We start from the raw sequence: 25,448 nt of genomic DNA on the forward strand, positions 1-25,448 counted from the left end.
CCTTGGCTCTGGCTGTGAGGACTTTGACACAGCGGTCGTGGCTGACATCGGACGCGTTGTAAAGCAGCTCCTGGATGTTATTGATCACACGGTTCAGTTCCAGATCAGTGGGCATCATGTTCTCACCAGACCTGAACAAAAACACACACACTGACACATTTATAGACAAAACACATGAAAACTTCACCTGCCATCTTAAAATGATCACGTCATTAACACAGGGTTCACCCTGGACAGGTCACCAGACTATCACAGGGCTGACACACAGAGACAGACAACCATTCACACTCACATTCACACCTACGGACAATTTAGGGTCACCAATTTGAACTTGAAAACATTACTGAATTCCAAGCCTCGAGGGAGTTACTGGTCAAAATATAAAAGTTGCTCATAACCACGTCATCATCTGAGCAATCTGTGTCAACATGTTTTCTGTCAGAGTTACAGAACGAACAAAACTGAACCCCAACAAAGCTCGTTACTGCTGAAGGTAAAGCAGAGTGACGTACATGAAGCTCTGCTCCCTGCTGACGGAGGTCTCTGATGTCCCGGACGCAGAGTCGCTGCTGGCTGCCTCCGCCCGACTCGGCTGGATCCTGGAGCCCACAGTGGAGCTCTGATCCTGGACCGTCTGCTGCTGCTGCTGCTGCTGCTGCGCGTCGTTCAGAGCGTCGCTGATGAACAGACCCTCGTGGGTGAGGTAGGCCAGCTCGGCCTCCCCCTGCAGGAGCGACGTGCCGTGGGGAGCCTCCTGGACTGAAGCTCCGGACCCGACCTCCTCCAGGAGCCGGTTCTTCTGGTTTGATGCCAGAACCTCCAGAACCACGTTTTTAACCACACTCAGAGTGGCCTGGGAGACAGATGGGAAATAAAAGATGCATCCAGTCATGTTTTGATGACACCTGAGCCGGTTAAGCGCTTGAATAATCTTCTACGTAGACCTCTGCTCATCGATTAGTCTGTTACATTTACATTTCTTTTATTACCACATCTATGATACCTGAGCCTTCCTCTGAACACTGACTGAATGAGATGAGTCAATCACGCGGGATCATTTTCTGTAGCTGAGACATTTAACTCACCTTGATCCTCTGCAGGAAGAGAAGGAAACTCTCAAAGACGGTTTTCAGCAGCTCAAACCACTGAGGGAACGTCATCAGACGCATCTGGTCAGCTAGCCTTAAGACACACACACATTTTATATAAAGTCAAAGACATCCTGTGACATGAGAGTCATTTCTATATCATAATTAGAGATGTCCCAGTCACCTTTATTGATAAATGAGTCATTTATCTGCCGATACAGAGTCCTGATCCGATGCTTTTATTCCTAGACCAGTGGTTTACAAACTTTTTGTCCCCGAGGCACACCAAAGGGCACGCCAAAATCTCAATGCACCTGTGTTTATATCTGTGCACAACAGCTTCTAGAACATGTGTCATCACTCTTATCATGACATAACATGATAAAAATAAGAAAAGGTAAGACAGCTTTCATGATTCTGTCTGCTGACAGTTTTTTCTCTTTTATTCAGCAGTAGGTCGTCGTCGCTGGTGCTTTGTTGTAATTTGACCAACTCACAGCTTTCTCCTTTAAATGTTATCATCCCTCACACTGGCTGCCAATCAGGGCCTGTGATGTGTCACACACTAACAATTCCCACATAAAAATAGCAACAAACAGGTTCCCTGTGAAGATTTCTTAAATTAAACTGAATTAAATTCCATTTTTTAGCTAGTTTGCCTCCTTATTAGGAAATGAGTGCACACAACACACTGATACATTCATTCATTTTCCTTAACCGCTGTTAGGGGTCGTGCGGAAACCAGTAAGTGGCCTCCTGGGAACATTATCTACCTTCCATTTATGAGACTCAACAGTCCTGATTCCTCACAAAGTTTAAAGTGATGACCTTAAATGTCAGTGCTGAATGATTCACCTCTGAATTAATCACACATCTTATCTAAAGTTAATCACTTTTAGCTCTTTGAGCTTTAACTTCATTTATATAGCGCTTTTAAAGTTATTACTGTTATCATTAAAAAAAAACAGAGAATTCCTGTTAGAATAATAAACTCACTAAAAATAAACAACTGTACTCTAGAGAAGGCAATACAGGCGACATGTAACTGTGAATTTAAACCACAATATTGATCTATATCATGATATAATACATTTAAAAAGAAGTTCATAGTCTATGATGTCCAGCAATATGTGACAAATCCAGGTCACACTGATGTAGTTCAATTTGTAAATGCCACAGTAAAGTAATAAAACCAATATGTGATCACAGTATATGACAGTTAGCAGAGTGTCACCCTTTCAATCAGCTTACATTCACATTTCTTACTTACTTAGTGACGACTTCAGTGTCAATTTCTTCTATGTGCAAAACATTTTCTGCCACACACTGAAAAACACAAACACGACAGATGAGGAGAGTTATGTCATTACCTAATAAACAGGACTGCCCCCCCGAACAGTCGACCAAACGGTAGTCAACCAATTAGGTAAACGGGAAACTATTATGAGCTGCGCCTTGTCAAAATAAATCCAAACCTATGTGACTGGACCATGTGGGAGTTTACTTTGAAAGGACAGACACAGGAAGTGTCCACGCTCAGCAGTCAGACAGGAGTCAGGTTAATTTCCAGGGCTGGTACCTGCGGTTATTCCACAGGCTAGTTAATAACATGTCGGGCAGGAAATCCAAAGTGTGGGATCATTTTGAGAAGGTGAAGGACGAACCCAAGGTGATATGTAAACTCATCTTCATTGGTCGACTACAAACATGACGTATCATCTGAAACATGGAAGTAGCTACATGCCCATTAGCCCACAGCGTCATTAACAGGCGGCTCGCTCAGTGTGTGACGTGCACTTGGAGATAAAATATAGGCCTATATTAATGAAGGTTCATTAGTACGGTTTGTATTTCTCTGTAATGTAGCACAGTGTTAACAATGTTACTGATACTATTCTTTCTCACACCTTCAACTCAAACCACCAAAATATATCATTTAATCATTACATTCATATCAGAAACATGCAGGAGACTAGTCCACTGATGGACCCTGATGAGGACTGTTGGTTGGTTGGTTGGTTGGTTGACTGTTGGCCCTAATAACAACTGAATGTTTGATGACTGATCTGCAGGTTAAGCAGCAGCACACAGTCGCTGTCAGCTGTTGTACCTGAGAGACGATGGCCTTCGCAGCCATGATCATCTCATCGCTGTAAATGTCCAGAAAGTCCAGCTTCCTCTGCCGCAGCAGGCCGAACACCAGAGACTCCAGACGCTCCTGAAACACACACAGAAATAACAGCAAAAAATAACAATTCCTCAACAATAGATTCCAAATTTGTGCAAACAAACAAATGTCAAACTCGATCAGCAGCGTTTCACACGACAAGAAATTTAATTAGATTATACATAAATTAAGATTTCTTCCACAAGCTGAGATCACAAACGACAATTCCATAATTCATGATTATTGTCTAGATATTGACACCATGATTATCTAAAATAACATTTCATCCATTTTAAACAAAAATCTTTATTTGCCTTTAAATCCTCATTTACACTGACGGTATCTAAAACACACAGGATGAATTTTTAAATTGCAAAAGAGACACAAAAACATAACCAGCTGTAAATAATCAGACCTGATTAAATTAAGGATTAAATGAGTTGTTTAACGAAGATTTTTTTCAACAGTATTTGATGCAAACATTCATTTTGCACTACAACATTAAAATCCTTACTTTATCACTGTATGATTCGACTGAAAATAAATATTAATATATAGTAAATTAAAAATTTAAAAAAAGGAGAGCCCAACCCAAACTCAAAGATCATCCTTCAGAATGAATTAAAGTAAAACACATTTAACTCACACTCAGAGGGTTTATTTAACCTGCTTGGAGATCAGACAGATTCACCACATGGGTACAAATGTTAACTCATAATTAGAAACTCTGTGGAAGCCATAAGTGGAAACGAGGTGTGAAACACGCCCATGGGTGCAGAGGTGGCTGACAATACATTTGCTTCTTACAAAACGTGGCCGCTAGCTGTGAAACTGACGACTGCGACAGTTGCGCTGCCCCTTGTCATTATTCTTCCAGAAGGTTTCTCATTGTAACGACTTACAGAATCTTTTGTTTCATCACACTGGCAGAAATCAGCTTCCACAGAAACCTCTAAGTTGTTTAATGAGTGTTCTGGAGCTTGATGAGCTACTTGACACCATCTGAATCCTCCTGAAAACACTAACTCTTCCCACCTGGCGCTCCAAGCACGTTAAAACAAACACTCAAATAATTACTTATATTCAGGATTTGATGGATCACTGACTCACACTGCAACAACGAGACTGATTTCAGCAGCAGGCATGATTTTGATGGGATTTTCGTGTGTGTGTGTTTGTGTGTGTGTGTGTGTCCCACCTTCTGTGAGGCAGCGTTTGGCTGGTGGACCTGTGATGGGCACAGCATCCGTTAAACACACAACAGTTCACATCAGTGCTGAGAGGCGTCTCTCTGAGTAAATGTGATTGTTGGAAATCTGTCTTTTTGTCAACAAATTCCACTCCACATTTACTGATTTTAAATAACTCCCATCCTTTGTGTCACGTGACATAACTCCCCTCAGCTGATTTCTTTCACCTGTGGCTGATCCACATTTGTCTAGTTGTGTTCTTATATTTATGACAAGCTTCAGAGTTATAGTTCCCATCAGGCACTGGGGTAAATACTGTGTGAAGAGGGTTTAACTATAAAAGGTGACAGACTCAGGGATGAATGAATGAATGAATGGTTTGGAGGTGATGGAGGAGTGTGTTCAGACCTTCTCGAGGACCTGTGGCTCGTCCCTCAGGCTGCGGTTCAGGTCGCTGCGTGCGTACATGCTGAAATCCTCCACCATCATCTTATCGATCAGCTTCTCCAGCTCGCACAGCTGCGAGCCCAGATGTCTGAGGGACAGGTGGACAGAAACACACACAGACGGTCAGACAGTGAGCAGTATTTCCACAACTTCCTGTACGGAGGCTTTAAAGACTCACATTAAATTACTTGATGATCGTCTTTGATTTATTGTGACTGTGACTAGATCTCTTTTAAAAACCTGGATAGTATTATGATTATTGCTAAACAGCAAACCCGCCTGTCACTGCGCTCATCATCTTCTGCTGTGAAGATTCAGCCTCATGATGCTCTCATCTATGCTCGTCTGTCTTTGATTAAAAATAGACTTAAATCTCACTGTTGCCATAAAAAGACTGCACAAATTATGACAGCTGAAACATGACTAAAAATAAAAGCAGACTTGGACGAATCAAGGGTTCCAATTGTTCTTTATTTTCCTCCACAATGAATTCAAATTTGGTTGTGTGAACCCAGGTGTACTGCTCGTAAGGTGTTGAGTGTGAAGGTGTCTGGATGAGCGTTGTCGAGGAAGCTTCCAGCAGCAACACCACAGGCCGAGCAGTTCTAGTTCCTGTTCTGATCAGGCAGGATTTCAACGGGCACTGCACTTGTATTTAAAATGTTACAACACTCAGTCTTATATTATCAGGCTCTGCTGAAAGAGCAGCAACTCAGGAAGAGACTTCCTCTTTGTATTTATTTTGCAACAGGCAAATGAATTTCACAGAGCCTTTTCGTGGTGTGATCAGGCGGTCGACGGATTTTCAGCCTGAACACAAAGTCAGTGGAAACACACAACACACACACACATAAATGTGAGTTTGTTGTAAAGGCTCAACTTTAGATACATATCCAGACACAGACGGAGCCTTCTGTCCGTAGCCTGCGTTCTTGTCATCCGTATTCGTGCATGTTTTCTGAAAGCTCACGGATACAGATGAAACAGAGCGGGACCACAGGAAATCATATGAGCAGTATAGCCAACAGTTCAAACGAGACACGACCATATGACACGACGAGGACCTTATACAGACAAAGCTATTTTTTGAGGAGAGGTTATGCAAGTTGGTCAGAGATTTTAACATCTATATGACGCCATGCACAGGGGCAAATAGCTGGGAGGAGACTGGACAGGCATTAAATGTGAACTGGAGAGGAGCCAAAGAAAAGTGGAGGTCCATGTAAGACCGCTGCCCTCTAGTGGATGGATCTATGCCAATGTGAAGAACACATATGTGGTCAGTGATGGTAACATGGTTTGAAATTTAAGTGTATGTAAAGGGAGGATAAATGAGTGCTGGGCTGCTTCAGTTGAGGCAAAGACAAATCTGCAGTGGCTGAAAATGTTCAGCTTACATTAACATCCACACACACTGGGTACAATGGCTGTTTGTAGAGCATGAACACAGACACCTGCTCACTCACCTGAAGCTGTGGATTCCCTGCAGCTCCTGCTGCAGCACCTCCTTGGTGGTGGAGATGAGCTCCAACGCTCCAACGAACTCAGATGTGGAGAGCAGCAGCTGCACGGTGGGCTGCGTCTGATGCACCGCGGCCATTAACTTCAGTTTGTTGTGCAGCTTTACGCAGTTGTTGCGGGTCAGGGCGGTGCGGAGGGCCTGTAGAGGCCCCTGGCACATGACCCTGTCGATGGCGGCAGTTCGGCCCCGCAGGACGGCCACGGCCCGCTGTGTTTCCTGCAGCCGGTCCTGCAGCTCGTGCTGCGAGGACATGGCGTGGAAGAACGCCTCGGAGCGCAGCGAGATCTGCCGGGCAATGCTCACCTCCACCACGTCCAGGTAGTGACTCAGCTGCGGGAAGGCAGAGACACAGAGTTTAACCTTATGTTTACGTGTCTTAGAAAAGCCTGTGATGTGTGTTCTGAGAGAGTTCACCTTCTCCTGCAGCAGTTTGGAGGACGCCACGTCTCTGCTGCTCTTCCCACCGGCACTGTTGAAGTGCGACCAGGGCAGGACGGTGTTGAAGGTGGCCGGGTCCTCCAGAGCAAACTCAGGCTTCATGAAGATCTGCAAATAAGTTTCAGTTAATAAAAATCAGGTTTCTGAGCAGAAATATTAGTTTCCTCAACTCTGATCCAATAAAAACAGAATAAAGTAGACGTGTTACCTTCGGGACTTGTTCCAGCTCAGCTCTGGATTTATCTAGGAACAACAAAAGTTCTGAATCAGTCTCTCGTCATCGTTTGATTAGTCAGTTGTGCTTTAGCTCATTTTACATGATAAACAAACAAAGTTGAATGATACATAAATAACCAGAATTATCGCCCTGCGGTTGTTCGCCTTTTTCTCTGACAGTCTCCATCCATGTCAGTGAAAACATGGATGCTTCACACACAGATCTATACAACCAGCACAGTTTCAAGATTGGAGTCACCAATTCAGTATCTGACCAAATGTCTCCTCTTCTGTTCCTGAGATATGACGCTGAGTATTGGACAGAGAAGTGTTTTATGTAGAACGTTATGATGTCACAGTGAAGCGACGACTATTGGTCGACTAGGAAAACGCCTCATTGGGAGCAGCTCTACCTTGGTCTGGGAAATTACACAGCACGGCATGTTCCACTATTTTCTGACATTTTACTGACAAAAAAATGAATCAAGAAGATAATAAGCAAGTTAATCAACAATGAAATAATTATAGTTGCTGCCCTAAATTAAAGGGAGATAATGAAACTATCTGTCTGTGCAAAGTGCCAACAGTCAGAAACAACCTACTGTCACATTACTCATCTCAAAACCTCGAAACCAGATCATATCTGATGTTTATTACAAGTGCCATTTCCTGTCAGGGTTTCCACGGTTACAACTCAGAGCAACTCAAGTGCATCTTTGAGTTCTACATCAATCTGAATTTAGCAAACTAATTTGATTATTAATCAGTTTGATTTATTTACTAAAGGAAAAAGTAAAAATTGTCTGATTCCAGCTTCTTAAATGTGAATATTTTCTGGTTTCTGTCCTCTGTGACAGGAAGTGCGGACAAAATAAGGAATTTGAGGACGTCATCTCGAGCTAAGGAAACACAGATCAACATTTTTTTTTTACCATATTCTGACATTTTATATGCTAAACTACTGATGACATGATCGAGAAAATAATCCACAGATTAATCAACAATGAAAATAACTGTTAGTTGCAGCCCTATCAGGGGTGTCCCGCTGCAGAGGAGCACGACACTGGTGGTGGGAGGTTTGTGCATGTGTGTGGGTCATTTTATGGACTGGAGCGGAGGCGGTCAGGGAGCGTCCTGCAGCAGCAGCTGGTTAATAATTCATACCGTGGTTGGTGGTGATACTGGAGACAGCGTCCACGTCGTCTTTGTTGGGACAGATCGTCTTGCAGCGCTCGTGGATTCTTTCCCTCTAAAAATAAAAACACAGAAAACACAAAAAAGCTTCAGGATCATTCTGATTGAAACTCAACATCTGCAGCCGCACTTTGGCGTGTTTGGCCCGAGGGTGGCGCTCAATGACAAAGAGGAAAGTTTCCAAAGGCCACAGTTACAAGCAGCACGCCACAGGAATAAGGAAGTATCAGGGGAAAGTCTGACAGCTGTTCTTCAATCTCATTGTTTTATCGTCTCCAACACATCACCCTGAAACCTGAAGGGGGAAATGAACACGATGTGACAATGACATGTCGATGGTGACATTTCTAAGAACTCGACAGCTCTTACAGGAACGAAAAGAAGTCGGTTCAGATGACAAAGTTCATAAACAACTCAGCCTGGAGTTTAAAACCACAGACGGCTTATCTGAAGAGTTTTATAACCAATTTCAAAACGTTTATTCCCTTTCACAGCTGTAAGGACGTGAAGATAAAGCTGAGTAATAATGTTTTCAAAAAGGAATAAAAAGCTGCTGTATGAGCAGATTTGTGATGAAACTTCATGACCCTACAAACAGGAAGAATGAGAAAAAGAAGACCTGAAAACACACATGCAGCTAAAACAACACAAAAAGGATGTGACGTGAGGAATGTAAAACAAACTCGAGATATTCTAATACTCTGTCAGGTCTAAAAATGTCAGCGCAAAGCAAATCAGTACAAGACTCAAACCACAACATGTCAGAAAGGATTCAGATGAAAACACTTTATGTGCTCCTCCAGATTCTGCTGTGTTGTGTTGTCGAACACAGCGTCACAACATTAAAAATGTGTCCCAGATTCCACCATACAACACTGAGGCTTGTTCCATTTCCAGCGTGTGACGCGTCTAATGATTTAATCTGATAATAAAACAGGAAACAGTCGGCACATTCAGTTGAGCAGCAGGACGCCTCCATGTTCGTGGCTCCTCCCTGATGTTTTACTGTGGTCACATATTGTAAGTGTTCCCCATTAAAATCTCATCTGTGGTGCACCGCTACAGTTTCACAACAACCACGGCACAATCATAAATAATAAAGTGCACAAGCGGAGGAACAACACTGCCCTGACAGATTTCAGTAGAGAGCAGACTCGCCAGTTTTCATACTGTCAACAATAAAAATGTTAAATACTTTGATATGGGATTTAATCTGAACATTACAGTGGCATGATGAAGTTTGGGCAGCCCTTTTGTTAGTGAACACGAAGATGAACTGCAAACGGCATGACGTTAAAGGTGAGGATCAGTGTTTTATTTCTGTTTTGTACAATATTAGAGTAAAACGAAAAGGAACACCGTGCAGAAGTTCGGGCACCCCAAGACATTTGAGGTCTCAGACAACTTTTACCAGCCCTTAATGAGCTCGTTAGGGCTCTGGCTGGTTCACAGTCATCGTAAGGAAAGGACAGACGCATGTACTACGACGCAGGAGTTGGAGTTAACAAGCCTGTCAACATCCCGACCTCTGACCAATCAGATCACTGAAGAAAAAAGAATCAGCGAGCAGAAGTCCAGAGTCAGGAGAATCATTTCACTGTTTCCACTGGTTTTCAAACAGAGCTCCAAACAAACACTAGGGCTGCAACTAACGATTATTTTCACTGGCGACTAATCTGTCCATTATTTCTTCGATTAGCTGACTAATCATTTTATCGAAAAATGTGTTAAAATGTTGAAAAATGTCGGTCTGTCTCTCCCAAACCCCAAAATGATGTCATTTAATGTCTTGTTTCGTACTCATACCAAAGAGTTTTAGTTGACTGTCATGGGAGAGTGTGTAAAGCTGCCAATATTTGAACATACGAAGCTGCAATAAGAGTATTTTGGGGTACTTTTATAGTACTTTCCTATGAAAAATGACTCAAACCGATTAGTCGAGTACTGAAATAGTCAAAGATTATTTTAATAGTCGACTAATCGTTGCAGCCCTAACAAACACAGAGATCGTTTACACACTAAACACATGATTTTAGCAGGATTTAAAATGATGCAAAGTTTGTTTGAATCCTCAGTGACAGTGCTGCTACTTTTACACTCTGATTCATCACTGCAGCTCAACATAACATGAGACACCTGTGTGATGAGAACTGGGATAAAACACATCATATTTTATCAGTAAAATAATCCACACACTGTTAATCAGCTGCTGTTATTATAAATGTAGCGTGTCAGTCAGACAGACCTCATCAGTCATTAACTACTCTTCCACTCTTTACTTCAGCAGCAGAAACAGTCTGGTGTTACTTTAACGTGTTTTATGTCACATATTCAGAGGAGTTTCATCACACATCACATGAAGCAGCCTTCATTCATGGGATATTTAAAAATAGCAGCTTTGTGCATTTAGTCCTTCTCAGGCAAGCTCAGGGGTTTAGTGTTGCTGTAGCCCACAGGAAGTGAGGATTAGAATATATGACCTTCACATAATCCGCTCCAAATTAATCTATATTTTTAAAGTCATTACTAAAAGTGTGTGTCATATAAAAACTAAAGTGATGGTCAAAGTTGTCACAGTGAAATTTAAGGTGCGCTGATGGATTCACGTCATCAACTCATGCACTGAGTAACATTACAAGTTAACGTTCCACCTTAAAAGTCGCCGGCAGTCGGCCCAGTGAATGAAGTTATTTTTTCTCAGACTCCAGCTGCTGTGAGAGGCAGCAAAACATCCTTTCATTTTGTAGTTACAGTTTACTAATAAAACTCTCCACAGTATGAACAGTGGTTACATGAGCCTCAAAACCAGACACAACTCAGCCCTGAGCAGAGTGACCGTCCTCTACTGACCAATCAGACTGCAGTGTTCACAGCTCCACCTTTTAGTACCAGATCTGTGTGCTAGGTACCCCAACAGAGGGGGGACCAAACATGGGGACGCTAAGGAACGCTTCCATTGGTTGAAACAGGGCTGTATTCAACTGTCTGTTAGCCATCGTGTCAAATCCACACAAATCTCACCTGTGACTCACATTACAGCTTTAAATACTCACAGGCTCTGGCTCTCCTAAAGCTTGTCATCTTTTCCTCCTCTTTAAAACATGCTTCCTATTTTTTAAGGATCTCCATATTTGATGGTGTGACAGTGAGGGAAAAATCACATCTGGTTTTAAACCTCTCGACCAACAGGAAAAACAAAAAAACTTTTCATTTCTGCAGTTACACGACACAGAATGAAAGATGGGGAAGCTTGAAACTGGTCGATGTGTTTCCATCCTGTGTATTTTAAATTTGAGGATTAAAATATATGAATGGAAACATTTAAACTGAGCCAAAAATCTCTCCGATCTCAAAAGGCTTCTGTGTTGAGCCTGTTAAAAAAAACAACAGGAGCTGAAACTGCTTCAACAGGATTCCTGACACACCCACAAACACAACAAATATCACACACGTCACATGTTCAGCATCAACGCTACGCCCTCCTTCCCCAGCAGGAAGGTTCAGTCAGTGGGTGTGTCGAGGTCTGAGCCGCAGTGATGCTGAGTGAATCCGTTCTCTGTCTATCACAAATGCTCTGAATAATTCAGTGTGGGTGTGGGTTACCTGAGCCATCTCCTGCAGGTAGGGCCCGAAGTGTTCCCTGGTGATGTTGGGGAGGTAGAAGGAGGGCATCACCTCCGTCTCTGCGAAGTCCAGCCCCCATGTTTTGGTGAAAAAGTCGGACTCCCGCTTGGCGAGCCGCGGGTCGTTCAGCGCAGCGGGGAGGTTGACCTTGGAGCTGTACACCGTCCACCTGTCGTGCTCCGCCACCACGGACGGGCCGTCACACAGGCCCCGCCCCTCACCTGCAGGAAAGCAGAGTCAGGTATTAAAGCAAAGTGTAAAGTCTGTACCACTTTGGCATAAAGTGCTGACATGATGACAGAAAATGAATCTTAGACAGTTTTTATCAATCATAAAAGTCACTTTAAGTTGTCAGGCAAGATAAAAATCCAAACATATCCTGATTCCAGCTTCTCAGATTCAAATATATAATATTTTCTTTGCTTTATATCACTGTTAACTTTTGCTTTTCAACTGTTCAAAAAATACAAAATAATTTCAGACGTCACCTCAGACATTTTTCACTACCGTCTGATAATCTATTATCTAACTTAAATGCTGCGACAGACGGACTGCAGCTGTTCCCACCTGTGGGCTCCTTGGGGCAGACGTCAGGCAGGGAGCGGATGGACCGGCAGCGAGGGGGGGAGGTATCCCGCTCCTTGCGATAGATCCCATCTCGGCCTCCACGAGGCACTGGGGAGGAGCTGTGGCTGGAGGCCATGGCATTGGGACTCGCCTCCCAGGAGGCTAGCTGGAGACACACACACATGAATGATGCTGGCGTTAGATACAGGACAGGAAAACTAAAGGACGGGGCTGTCGATGTATTTCTCTTGTCAACAAATCCCATTCAAAAAAACAAACCAACAGTGTGTGTATCCTCGGTGCTGCAGAGCTCCACTGTTGTTAAAAACACGTCGGTGAGTCACACTGTTGCACCGGGTGACATGTTCCTTCATCACCACGAACACACACACAGTTTAATTTGACTCAATCTCACACACACCGCCCTGCTGCCACAAATACGACAGCACCAAATGTAGATCAGGGCTGCACAATGAACTGAAATCATAATACGGCCAAGTGTAAAATCAACCTGAGGAGCTGCAGTTTTTGACAAAGGTAAAATGTGTCCCGACAGAGATGCCCCCGCCTACAAATCATACTCCAGACTTAAGGAAACACGCTCGTCTCAGGGATTCCCACACATTCATTTATTTGTAGCAACATCTGCCACCATTAATGATTGTTTATAGCAGTGGTTCCTAACTGGTCCAGCTACGGGGTCCAGATTTCTCCTTAGTCATTAGTTCACGGTCCACACAGTTAAATACATTAACCATCAAACTTGTGTTTGACCATGTGGTCGAGGAGTTTGCTGTCTCTGTGAAGTAGCTTTCCATTATTCACTCACTCTACATCAGGAAACCTCACTTTAAAATAAAAAGTCTGTGCCAGAAATCCACTGCAGTGTGTTTTTTACAAACTTGACTGAGATAATTCTGCGTCAGGTGCAGCCCTCGTCACAACATACCATTATTAATAAAGCACTGGGGTGTTATGGAGATGCCCTGGCCTATAAATCATTTACCAGACTTACACATGCCGCATTTTTGCACCCTCAAATTCATTGTTTTAAGACGCACACGCACACACACTTTTGTGCCTTTTTTGAGCCTTAAAGCTGGCTCAGAAAAGGCACAAAAGTAGCCAAGTGTTTTCCAGGTGGTTAAAGACGCAGCATGTGTGCAGCCTCTTTAGGGAACTGGCTTGTTTCAGGGTGTCTCACACATTCACCACAATAACAACATCTGCTGCCGCCTATTGATTTTTTATTTTTGGAGCTGGACTGTTCATTAGGAGCGCTGTTGGAATATATATCCCGTTAACTTATTCACTGCACCACACTCTCTGAGAGCAGATCGTACTCAGGGCACAGACAGAGCAGCAGAATGCTGAGTGCGGTGAAACTTCAGTGTTCATTGTGCTGGGTCTGAAGGTTTGCTTTCACTGGCCTCTGCAGCAGCTGCTCCTCTCACCCTCGATCGACTGATCAATTATCCACCCTACAACTTAAACTCTGCAAACTGCTGCTGAGGAAGAAAAGGAATCATGAAGAGTTACACGCTGCGTTCATGAACCCTGAATTTAGAGAAGGGACACACACACACACACACATACTGAAAAAGTAAAGTTTGGCGATTCATCTCCATCACAATGGCAGACCAGTTCCACTAACTTCCACTAAAACTGCAAATATCTGCAGCCCTGATGTGGATTTCTTTGGTCAAATTATTGAACATGTTCAATCAATACAAACACAAAGTAAAACTTATCGGCAATGAAAAAACAAAAACTCGTTCATGTTCAAAAGAGAAGAAGTTAAAACGTTTCTGGTCCTACCAACTCTTACTGTTATAAATTAACTATGGAAAATAAATCTTCAAATTAATTAAATTAAAAGACAATTAAAAGATTAATCAGCCACTGAAAATAGTCCCAAACAAATGCACGATTTTCTCCTGTTTGACAAAAAACTACAGTGAGCAGCTGTTTTGGGAAACTGATACTTTTCTTTTCTTCTTGAGAACATGTTATTGGTTTTGATATTTTCACGGACTTTAAAGATGATAATAAACGTATAGAATAACATCAGGCAGATCCTGTTAAGCAGCGCTGCAACATTTTAAATCACCTGAATAACGATGAGCATCAGGAGTAAAACATCTCGTCCACACAGACCGATTGATCCAAACTGTCTCAGAATCTGCTGCTGTCAGTTCTGTCATTGGTAGAAAGCTCTCCAAAGTACAGGAAGTCACACCTGTTGTTCAGTGACGCTGACTTCAGCCAGCTGCAGAACTTCAATCCAGAACTGAAAGTGTATTTTTGCTTGTTGTGTGCAGCAGGTTCAAGGCGGTGATGCCAACTGATTTGTAGTTCATCCTCTGTGGCACGTCCGCACCATCTGTACTACGTCTCTTATCAGTTCATCAGGTACACACTCTGAAAACTGTTTTTACTGTTAGTCAAACAATGCAGGCGATAAGAAGTGACTTCTTCACACTGAATGAAAGTAACGTCACTTGCGCCCGTGTAAACACTACAGGTTGTGACTACAGCCTTATTTGCACGGACATACAGACGTCTACATTCAAACAGCATAAGCAAGTCTGTATTTTTCTCTTGAATTTACTGACATCATCCCGACTATGATGTCATGGCTCTGCAAAGCATCATCACTATAACACATCCATCTCATTATCTTTTGACATTTTGCTCTTCTGATGGATTTGCTCCTGAATTTGCACCAAAAATGCTGTCAAAATTTGAAATAAGGGCACATTCACACCAGGACAGTCCAGGGTTCAATTGGGCGGGGAGTGCCGAAAAATTTCACACCTTCATTTGGTTCGGTTCACTTTCACCAAAGTGGACCAAATCGCCTGGACAACGTCACGCAGTTACAACAGCTGCTCGTTTGGGGGCGATACTGCCCAAAACGACCACTGACCAGGAAGAAATAAAGAAAACCTGGCTCACCAATTGGCCAGGACCGATAACGGAAATCCATCCCCTTCAGCCGGCTTGGTCACCACAAAAACAACGGAGCAACACCAAATTTATGCAGTTTTGGGGTTTCTGCTTTTACTCTGGTGTTCAAACCTACTCCACATCTGCCCAGGAAAAATTTTTCAACTTTTTCTTTTTTTTACCTCTGCTTCTTCAGGTTTACGCTGCAACAATGTGTCCACTGTTTTTTTTTCTACCCAAAATGCACTGCACTCTACGTCACTTCTTCTCTTTGGTTCGCTGGATAGTCCGTTTGCATATCCCACTGTAGAGTTCATTTGCAAGTGAATCCTGGTGCGGTTGACATGTATTCTGGGAGTGTCCAGTGATCAGGCCTTTCTGGACAGAATTTCATACAGCACTAAAACAGATACTTTAACACTGATCTTCCTTTGTAATTTTCTACATTAATTTTAGGAAGTACTGATTTTAAGGCAAAGCGTTCCGACAAATATGTGTTTGGTATTTTGATATCTGCTTGCAAGAAAGCCCTCACAAGGCGCTGGTTGCTTCCTGAACCCCCACATTAGAGGACTGGATAGATATTGTAAATTATATTTATGTTATGGAAACGATCACTCTCTCTTCATCTTCAGAAAAAGGTGTTCATTAAATTCTGGGCGAAGTGGGTAAAATACATAAGACCCTTACGACGTGATTCAATGTGACAGTAAACTGAATTTAACTGAATTTATTTGGGGTTTTCTACAATTTCCTGAACATGTTGTGTTCATCTTCAGGAAACTGTAATTGCGAAAAATGTTGTTTTTTTTTGTTAAAATATTTTTGGGATCTTACGGACAGCGACTGATCAATGAAATTATATTCAGATTAATCAACCACAGCCCCAAAAACTGGTACAATACCCAGCCCTAATTAAGACCGACTAAAAGTATGTATGACACTAGTACTATGATGTAACGTTAAGTATATTCACTCAACTAGAATACTCGAGTGCAAATTCAAGGTATTTGTACTTTGAAGTCAAAATGCTAAACACACTCTCGTACCAGCTTCTCCAAATGTGAGGATTTGCTGCTTTTTTGTTCCATGTGACAGTAAACTGGATTTACTTGGGTTTTATAATTCTAGTACAGACATATGAAGATGTCATGTTCATCTTCAGGAAATTGTCATCGCGAAAAATTTCAATTATTTTGTTAAAATATTTTTGAGATCTTACAGACAACTATTATTAGATAAAATATTGTCAGATTAATTAATCACAGCCTAAAAACTTCAATATAAAACCAGCACTATTTGTGACCGTGCTCGATCTACGGTGCAGTGCTACATCCACTTCATCACCAAAAAGCAGTGATGACACAGAAACAGAGCTGTTAAATGAGCATGGCGGCGCCTGACTGAGCAGCACAGGATGTGAATGTGTTGTTTCAGCTCTAATCTGACTGCTCAGACAGTGGAGGTGTAAGACCCTCTGCTGTTAATCCCATCACACTGACTGACTGAGAGGATTAGAGGAGAGGTCTGCAGCCTCACTCTTACTACCACCACTGTTTTTAGCTCATCCTGTCAACACATGAAAAACTGTCTCATCGTCTCATCTCCAACGACAGAATAAACATCTCAAAGTGTAAAACTTCAGAGTGTCACAGCCGGCCTGGCTGCTCATCTCCACTGCCCACTGAGACGTCTGTGAGGTAAAAATAGAAATAATTGGTCGATTTATTTTTTTGGATGACAGGGCTGCTTTGTAGAGTGAGGTGTTGCACATTAAAACAGATAAAATACTTCATTATCCGCCGTCTTAGAAACCTTTAAAACTGATTTAGATCTGTGTTTCAACATGAGAGAGAAAGAGCATTATTTTACAGGTGTTTACTGTGTTTCCATTGTCATGTGTCCATGCTTGGTAGAAAAAGATGCTTTTCTATATAATCACTCTGTAATAAAATGATCCCAGCGCGCTGTCTGAGCAGAGAAGAATCAGAATTAACCGACAGCCTTTCAGACCAAGTACCTCCTAAGTACTTGTTATTATTTTTGCTTTTTGTCTCCCTGTAGTTAATTCTGTTTTCTTTTTTTGGCATAAGGCTGCAAAAAGGGGAGGGGATGTCAAATATTTTTTAAGCACTGGGGAGGGACTTAGGGACGGGCATACAGCTTTGAATAGTTATATTTGTTACCTATTTTACCACAGATTTTTAAAAAGTTAATATGCCTTCCAAACCATTTCTCATAACCAGACGATTTAAAAACAGAAATTAGCATTGACTTTTCAAATTTGCGACTGTCTTAGGAGACATCATGTGCGACAAACACCTTCCTCAGAAAAAACAAAACAAAACCAGATTTAAGCTTAAAATACCGATGTCATCAAAATCACTTAATTGTAAATCCTGTTTCAAATTCAGCCAAAAATAAATGGTTTGCACAACTAACCAGGACGCACGACAAGACTGAAAAACCAAGTTGTTGTTTTTTTAACTCCAGGATTTTGTCTTTTCTTTGAGCTTTCAAACATCACAGAGTAAATTAGGGATGCGTGATAATATCGGCACGTCCTTGGTGTCGGCCAACGTCAGCTTTAAAATGAACAATCAGAATCAGCCAACGTGCTTTTTCTCATCTTACACAATGAATGAATATTACATACATTTAAAAGTACTGTATTTCATGTCTCCATCAGCTGGGGGGCTGTCACGATAAAAGTATGCATGTATAATATGATGTTAATTCCACGGCAGAAGAGACTTGATGATCACTAGAATTAGGTGGGGAAAGAAGTGGATATATTGATATCAGTATCAGTGTTCTGTCAACTGAATTGTTATCTGCATATCAGATACTGACCAAAAAAAAAAATCAATATTGTGCTTCCCTCATAATAACAATTTCTGGTGAAGGGAGGGTCATGCATTTTCAGGCAGTCACTCAGGGAGGCTCAAAGAAAAATATTTGTTGCTTTGGGGAGGGTCCAAATAAATCACACCCAACCACCCCTCCTCCTCTGATCACTAAAGAACAGTCCCTAAATTAGACTTAGCAGTTAATGAGTTATTCATGAGAATATTCAAAGTACAGTTGTTAAGCAAAATAAGCTTCAGCCTACACATCGTTCTGTATTTTTTATTTGTCTTTTTAATTTAATGCTTTGGTGTTGTTTAATCTTTATTTTATGTAGCCTGTTCCTCTTAGAAAACTGGCCGAAATAAATTCTTACTAAGTAACTGACTGACTACAAAGTACAATATTAACCTCTGGGGTGTAGAAGAGGAGCAGAATATACAGTGGCATGAAATGGAAATACTCAAGTTAAGTACAAGTACCTCAAAATCGTTATACTAGGTTACATTCCTGCACAGCTGCCTTCCAACAGGACAGGCAGCAGTGACAGAAGCTAGCCTGCTAGCGTTAGCTTAGCTCCCGTGCATTCACTGCTGCAGCCGTTAGCGTTAAATCCACCGAGCTGACGGTGAAGTCGACAATAAACGGCAACACAACACACACGAAACCAAATTTCAGTGTCGATGACAGGGCTGACAAGGCTCTGAATATCCGCGGGCCGTGCCTGGAGCTAACGCTGAAGCTAATGTTGTCAGCGGGGGTTACACGTAGACTGGCTAATGCTAGCAGGTTAGCCGCGCAGCTAACAGTCTGACAGGCGGGATGAAACGAGAGACACACCGGGGAGGTTCAGTTACCGCGGGGCTGCGGCCGCGTCCGTACCTGTCGTGTGAAGCACAGCAGCCGGTGTTTCTCCTCTTCACCATCACAGGAACACCGGAGCAACCGGGAGGAAAACAACAGCACTCACAGCAACAGATACACCGACCATCATGCACTGCAGGAGGAGGGGCAGTTTCTTCTTCGCTTCTCATAAAGCTCGCTGCTGCCACCTGCTGATCAACTGACACCTGTATGAACACACAGTAACAGTATGTGGACACCAGTGGTGGGATGTAACTGAGTATACTCACCTCACTATTGTATTTAAGTACAAATAAGGGTACTTAAACTTTACTTGAGTACATTGCTTTGCTTCCTACCTACAAAACTCCACTGCCTCTGTTTCAGCAACAATGTGTCCTCTTCCCCTTTGTACCCATCTCCTGTGGCACACCACAAGGCTCCATACTAGGCCCCATCTTATTTTCCTTGTATCCACCTTATTCCTGAGGGCACGACTGTAGAAATGATTCTGGGCTCAACTTCCTGTGAGACAGAGGAAGTAGCAGTAAGCTAGTTAGTCCCATAGACTGTCTGTGGTTAGTCCCAGTGGCTACTCTTAGTGGCTATCCGCCAACGCTGGTTCTTTTCCAAAGTAATTTGCCTTCAGTTTAGCAAATACTGATTTATCTTTTGACAAATATTTAACTAAGGTTAACTTGGCATTTTCTAAAATGTCTTTGCGTAGCTCTGGTACCTGTTGCACTGTCCGTGTCTGTAACGACCAACAACCAATCTGAGCTAAAGTTTTATCTTCAGCAATTGTGTGTTGAACGTGTAACCAGAACAGAAAGGGATTCTTCCTGTTGCCATGGTTACCGTTGATGTGGGAAATAAACCCACAAGAGTTTAACCAGACATAGCGAATATATCGTAGACTGACAGGTCCATCACTCAGCGTCAGTACACGATGTCCCTGTCTTTCCCCGTCTGACTTCATTCTCAACCTACATTAGAGAATAAACTGTGAAATATGTATTTAGTCATCAGGGCTGAGAATGTGTCACTGATTTACTTCCTTTATATCATATATATAGAATGAACGTCAAAAGTTATTTCTTTTACTCCTACTCTGTATTACTACAACTGAAGTCTGCTGCTAAATTCAGCGTCATGTTTCACTTAGAACAGTTTTTAATAAATCAGAAGACATGCACCACCCACCCAAACAACATGACAGACCAAGTGCACCCCCAACCCCCCACCCACCCCCCCACTGGCGACTCCACTCCCAATGGAAGTGTGCCCCCCAGGCAGGACAATGCACCATGCAACATCACAAAACTGCTCAGGACGTGACAAAGAGCTCAAGGCGTCCGATCAAACATCCATTGGGCATGCCGGTACCTTACCTCACAACCCACAGGACTCAAAGGATCTGTCCAAAACATCTTGGTGCCAGACAACACAGGACACCCCCAGAGGTCCTGTGTCCAGGCCTTGACAGGCCAGAGGCTCCACCGTAGATCAGACTTGGCTCTGACCCGTCAAGGCCTGGACAAAGGACCTTTGGGGTTCTGGTTTGTCCCACAGATGCTCTATCAGATTGGGATCTGGGGAATGTGAAAGCTAGGTCGATGCCTTGAGCTCTTTGTCACGTTCTTTGGGCCATCCCTGAGCAGTGTTGGCAGTGTGGCATGGTGCACTGTTGCAGTGAGTGGGGGTACTTGGTCTATAACAATGTTTAGGTGGGTGGAGTGTGTAAAGGAGCATCCACATGAATGTGAGGACCAAAGATTTCTCAGCAGAACATTGCACTGTAATGAAATGATCGATGACGTCACCTGTCAGTGGCTGTGATGTTTTGGCTGATCGGTGTACCATAAAACTTAAATTAAACGCTCAGTCCCTTTTAAGGTATGGCTACCGTGACAAATTAACGCCTGTCTCAATTAGACGTCTTGAATAGAAGTTCTTTAGATTCATTAACGCGGGTTCTTGGCTACCTTAAATGTTTTGAACCACTGGGCCCCAGATCTTTATTTCATAGTGTAAAAACAGTTTGTATAACTAAAAGTCCCGCAGTTAAATTATTACTTAAAAGTTTTAAAAAAGTATTAGCAATGAAATATACTTAAAGTTCCCAGTGTGAAAGTTCTGATTATTTTGCAGTGTGGCTGATTTCAGAGTGTATTATATTATTGGATTATAATTGTGTTGTTCACTCTAATGTTGCAGCAGGTAAAACCTAGAACTCATGTCTGTACACAATATTTTCTGAGGGTGTGATTATTATCTGTAAGGTAATATCCCTCCAGCACACGCAGCTTTCCACCAACACAAACACACACAGCTGCACAAACATCAGCAGTGTGTGTTTTTATTATTTGCAGTAAAAACAGTCAGCGTGCAGCACGACCACAAAGCTGCGAGGCAAACAAACATAAATAACACATTCAGTCTGGATCACATGAAATGAGTCAGTGAACTGGTCAGCTCCTGTTTTTACCCTCCTGCTGGTTTCATCTGTGCTCATTCACACTAAGAACAGCTGAGGTTTTACTGGTTTGACTGAAGAATAGTTCATCGCTAAATTCACTCATTAAAGGTCTGTACTTTTCAACCCGGGCCCTGTTTTCTCATGGTTTTGTGTCAAAGTACAAAAGGCCGCAGCGTCATCCCTCGGGGCATTTGTGCACCGTCAACATACGTCCAATTAAAGTGAGCTGACCGGCTCAGACTGTTATTCTAAGTGTCTGACAACATTATGGAAAGGATCCCTTCAGAGATAGACCTTCTTGTTAAACTAGAAACAGACCTAAAATCGCCATCGCCAAACACACCAGACTTCATTTAAATAATTTTTATAAGTAATTTTGTAATTGTAAAACACACTTACCATAAAACTTCAATTACAAGCCTAGTGCCAGTTAAACACAGTCTCTTTCTCGCCCAGTGTGACTACACATTTTGACAAATAAAGGCCTGTCTCAATTAGAGGCCTCGTCTGGTTGTCAAGCAGTTCATTTTATAGAGGTTCCTTAGATGTATAAAACCAGGTTTGTTGACTATCCAGCGCTAATAGTTACCTGCTTAGATCGCACACATAAATATAAATGTTTTAACTTTTGTCGATATGGAGATGCTATACATCGCTAGCTCAGTTCATTTCATTTTACTGAAACCATGAGCACCAGAGAAGACTGTAATTGCAATGTCACACATTTACCAGCACGACTAAAAAACAAGTGGTGTCTCCCTACGTTACTTCCTATGTTATGTGTCCGTTCCTCAATTACCCGATAAGTTATTCATATTTCTTTAGTCCCTGAGAGTCCACCGATCAAAAGAATCAAATGTGTTTTTATAAAAGTTAATCCAAGTTGTGAATGTTGTTTAAACGGTCGTGATGTGTCAGTAGGCTGTAACCCTTGAGTGCTGTGAAAGCCTCTCTGTGTGTAGTTTGCATGTTCTCCCTGTGTCAGCGTGGGTTTCCTCCAGGTGCTCCCACATGTTCTCCCTGTGTCAGCGTGGGTTTCCTCCAGGTGCTCCAGCTTCCTCCCACAGTCCAAAGACATGCAGGTTAATTGGTGACTCTAAACTGTCCGTAGGTGTGAATGTGAGTGTGAATGGTTGTCTGTCTCTATGTGTCAGCCCTGTGATAGTCTGGTGACCTGTCCAGGGTGAACCCTGCCTCTCACCCAGTGTCAGCTGGGATAGGCTCCAGCCCCCCCTGTGACCATCAACAGGATAAGCAGGTACTGAAAAAGAATAGATGAATAAATGGAAAGGTATTTTTATGTTAGAAATGCCTTCCAGTATTTTGTGCACTTGTTACAGGACAAAATACATGTCAGTGATTTTCATCCTGGTTCCCGCACAATCTCCAGGGGAGCCTCTGTAATGAAGAATCTAATTTGACATTTCCACCCAAATTCTCTCCATGCACATGAATTAGAGCACTTCCACTGAAAGCTGCAACAACTACACCATCCCTCCCTTGAAATCTCAAATTTCCCCCCATTTATTTTTAAGGTTCTCTGTAGAATGGGATTCCTCTGACAGATCCCATTGGCACTGATAAAGAACTGTATATAAACTCGTCTATTTCACCAAAGACAGAGGTAAAAATGAAAGTTCTGAGGGTGACAAAAGAGGTCATTGAGTCATATAATGAAAAAAGTTCATCATCTTGGGAACAGGAATGTGATCGGAGCAAGGTGAAGGAAACAACATGATAGATTTGAAATATTTATTTAAAAGTGGCCTCATGGTGGCACTAGAGGTCAGAAAGTCACCAATATCACAGGAATCCTCCTCTGGGTGCATCACATGGTGATCTGGTCATCTAAATGTTGTAGATAGACCTTTTTATCTGATACATGGCAAGTATATGTAAATGCATGTGTACAAGAGTGGCGTATCCCTTTAACAGCACCTTGGCAGAATGTGAATCATCTAATGAGTTTATTAAATGTTGACTCGTCATGTAACGACTTGATCACGCTGGTTTATGGACACTCATGCCTGTAGTGTATTTTTATTTTGTGTAAGAACGACATTGAGTCTGGATGTGTGTGCTTCAAGTCACGAGACAGCCGTTAAAAAGTTTCCCACGAAATATATTTTTGTCACGTTAAGATACAAAGCTCGTATTAAAATCATAAAATACAGTTATTCTGTGTACAAAGAGGAAACAGCAGTACAGAGGAAGGTCACTTGATTTCAGAGAAAAGGATCAAACACATAAATATGTTATGGATCACCTGATTTCTTTTTCTTTTACCATTTCCTGCATAAAAATTCTGCCTTTAAAATCAAGCACTGGACCACAGTGAGACACTGAAACCAAACTGGGGATCACGTCTTAGTGTTAATGGCTCTTTAAGGCAGCTGTTGAGTTAAGACATTACTGAAGACGACAGGGAATAAATAAAAAGCAAATCACACATCGTCACAGTTTTGTCCAGGGAAGAACTTTGACCACTTGGAAAGAGGGCGACACTGCCTGAATCATATATAATATTAGAAAAAGGCGGGAGTCAGCCCAGTACATGTGTCGATATTGGTCAAAATTAAGTTAAATTAAGTTATAAAAATTAAGTTATGTAAAAACTCAAAGCTGTGTCCACCTCTCTGTTGGTTAAGGCTTGACATAAGAAGTCTGAGTGGGTTCAGTCCAGCGGGCTTTGGAAGATGAGTCTGATGCAGCCAGACTCTCCGCTCAGCGGATGGATGCAGAACGGGCAGGCAGCGTGGAAGGTGTGCGTGCCGTGCGGCAGCGGGATCTGACTCCAGTACGCCGTCGTCTTCTCTGAGCAGACGTGACCGCAGGGGACGAAGGCGTGGGTGGGGGGCTCTGCGTCCACGTAGAAGCCGGCCTCGCAGCCCAGCCACAGCGGCTTGTAGGGGCCCCGCGCCCGGCACATGGGGCACTCTCTCTCCTGACACTCCGCCTCCACCTCGGGGTCCCGGCGGCTCCCCCAGCCGTGGTAACCGTGCACGTGGCCGCAGTGCAGGTAGGCCCAGGGCTGCTTCTCATCCAGGACGTCTTTGCGGCGGAGGCTGGGGAAGGCCAGCGTGTTGAAGCCCACAGGGCACTGCGGACGCCCGGCGTTCAGCTCCTGCCGCAGGGCCTCCAGGTGTTTGACGGTGGGTGTGTGCGCCAGACCCTCAGCTGTCCGCCACAGCAGGGTGGCACCGCACAGGTCGATGAGAGACCCGTCCACCAGCTCGTTAGACTCGGGGTCCACCTGGAAGAGAGACGAGCAGAAGATATTTAACATCCTGTTTAAATTTGTATTGTATGAGAGCCAAATTCAAGATGTCACCTCCTGTCGTGCTGCTGTTCCAAGAGATCCTGTCACTTTCTTCAGCCTTTCTGAAAAAGTGAAACGTGTCCCTGGAGTTTATTGTCCATACTCTAAGATAAATGACCACCAACTTTTAGATTTTAACAAACTTAAAGGAACCCTGTGGAGTTTGTAATTACTTAAGGCCCAATCAAGGGCAAGCTCTAGACTCCTGGCGCTCTGAACTCCTCAAGTTGAAACTTCAACTCAGAGCAGAAAAACGGCCCACGTCATCTCTGCTTTTTCCCCATTGTCCAGTCAGATGATTTGAGAGGCGGGCCTTCTGTAGTGGTCAAAGGGCTTTCTCCAAGAAATCCCTTTCTGACAGAAACCTGTTCATCTTAATCCAAACCACAACTTTTTTCCTAACCTTAACCAAGAGGACTCTTTCTGGTAAAAAGCCCTCGAGGAAAATTTCTCCCAACTGCTCACCACAACATTTTTACAGTTGTTAAACAATGAAGGAGAAACTAGTGGTGCTCAGTCGCTCAGCAGGACCACTGGACTCCCTGTAGTTAGTATTCA

General features: G+C 42.8%; 2 protein-coding genes across 3 annotated transcripts in view; both read right to left on the reverse strand.

Moving 5' to 3' along the window:
- Positions 1 to 19,256, reverse strand: part of vps54 (VPS54 subunit of GARP complex) — a 31,223-nt gene extending 11,967 nt beyond the window's left edge. The window contains exons 1-14 of one of the 2 annotated variants that reach the window (XM_033624290.2): positions 19,132 to 19,256; positions 12,454 to 12,619; positions 11,866 to 12,107; positions 8,233 to 8,317; positions 7,061 to 7,095; positions 6,829 to 6,960; positions 6,359 to 6,744; positions 4,854 to 4,980; positions 4,454 to 4,483; positions 3,199 to 3,306; positions 2,359 to 2,414; positions 1,086 to 1,182; positions 513 to 853; positions 2 to 131 (exon numbers count right to left, since the gene is read on the reverse strand). In XM_033624290.2, coding sequence (XP_033480181.2) covers positions 2 to 131; positions 513 to 853; positions 1,086 to 1,182; positions 2,359 to 2,414; positions 3,199 to 3,306; positions 4,454 to 4,483; positions 4,854 to 4,980; positions 6,359 to 6,744; positions 6,829 to 6,960; positions 7,061 to 7,095; positions 8,233 to 8,317; positions 11,866 to 12,107; positions 12,454 to 12,589 — 1,905 coding nt within the window. In that variant the 5' untranslated portion in view covers positions 12,590 to 12,619; positions 19,132 to 19,256. The remainder of the gene's footprint in view (position 1; positions 132 to 512; positions 854 to 1,085; positions 1,183 to 2,358; positions 2,415 to 3,198; positions 3,307 to 4,453; positions 4,484 to 4,853; positions 4,981 to 6,358; positions 6,745 to 6,828; positions 6,961 to 7,060; positions 7,096 to 8,232; positions 8,318 to 11,865; positions 12,108 to 12,453; positions 12,620 to 19,131) is intronic. The other variant, XM_033624291.2, reaches the window with a different exon arrangement.
- A 4,416-nt stretch (positions 19,257 to 23,672) lies between these two features.
- LOC117255830 (E3 ubiquitin-protein ligase pellino homolog 1-like) overlaps positions 23,673 to 25,448 on the reverse strand; it is a 28,932-nt gene continuing 27,156 nt past the window's right edge. The window contains exon 7 of the mRNA XM_033625035.2: positions 23,673 to 24,824. Coding sequence (XP_033480926.1) covers positions 24,246 to 24,824 — 579 coding nt within the window. The 3' untranslated portion in view covers positions 23,673 to 24,245. The remainder of the gene's footprint in view (positions 24,825 to 25,448) is intronic.

Source organism: Epinephelus lanceolatus, chromosome 3 (assembly GCF_041903045.1).
Source record: "Epinephelus lanceolatus isolate andai-2023 chromosome 3, ASM4190304v1, whole genome shotgun sequence".
NCBI lineage: Eukaryota > Metazoa > Chordata > Actinopteri > Perciformes > Serranidae > Epinephelus > Epinephelus lanceolatus.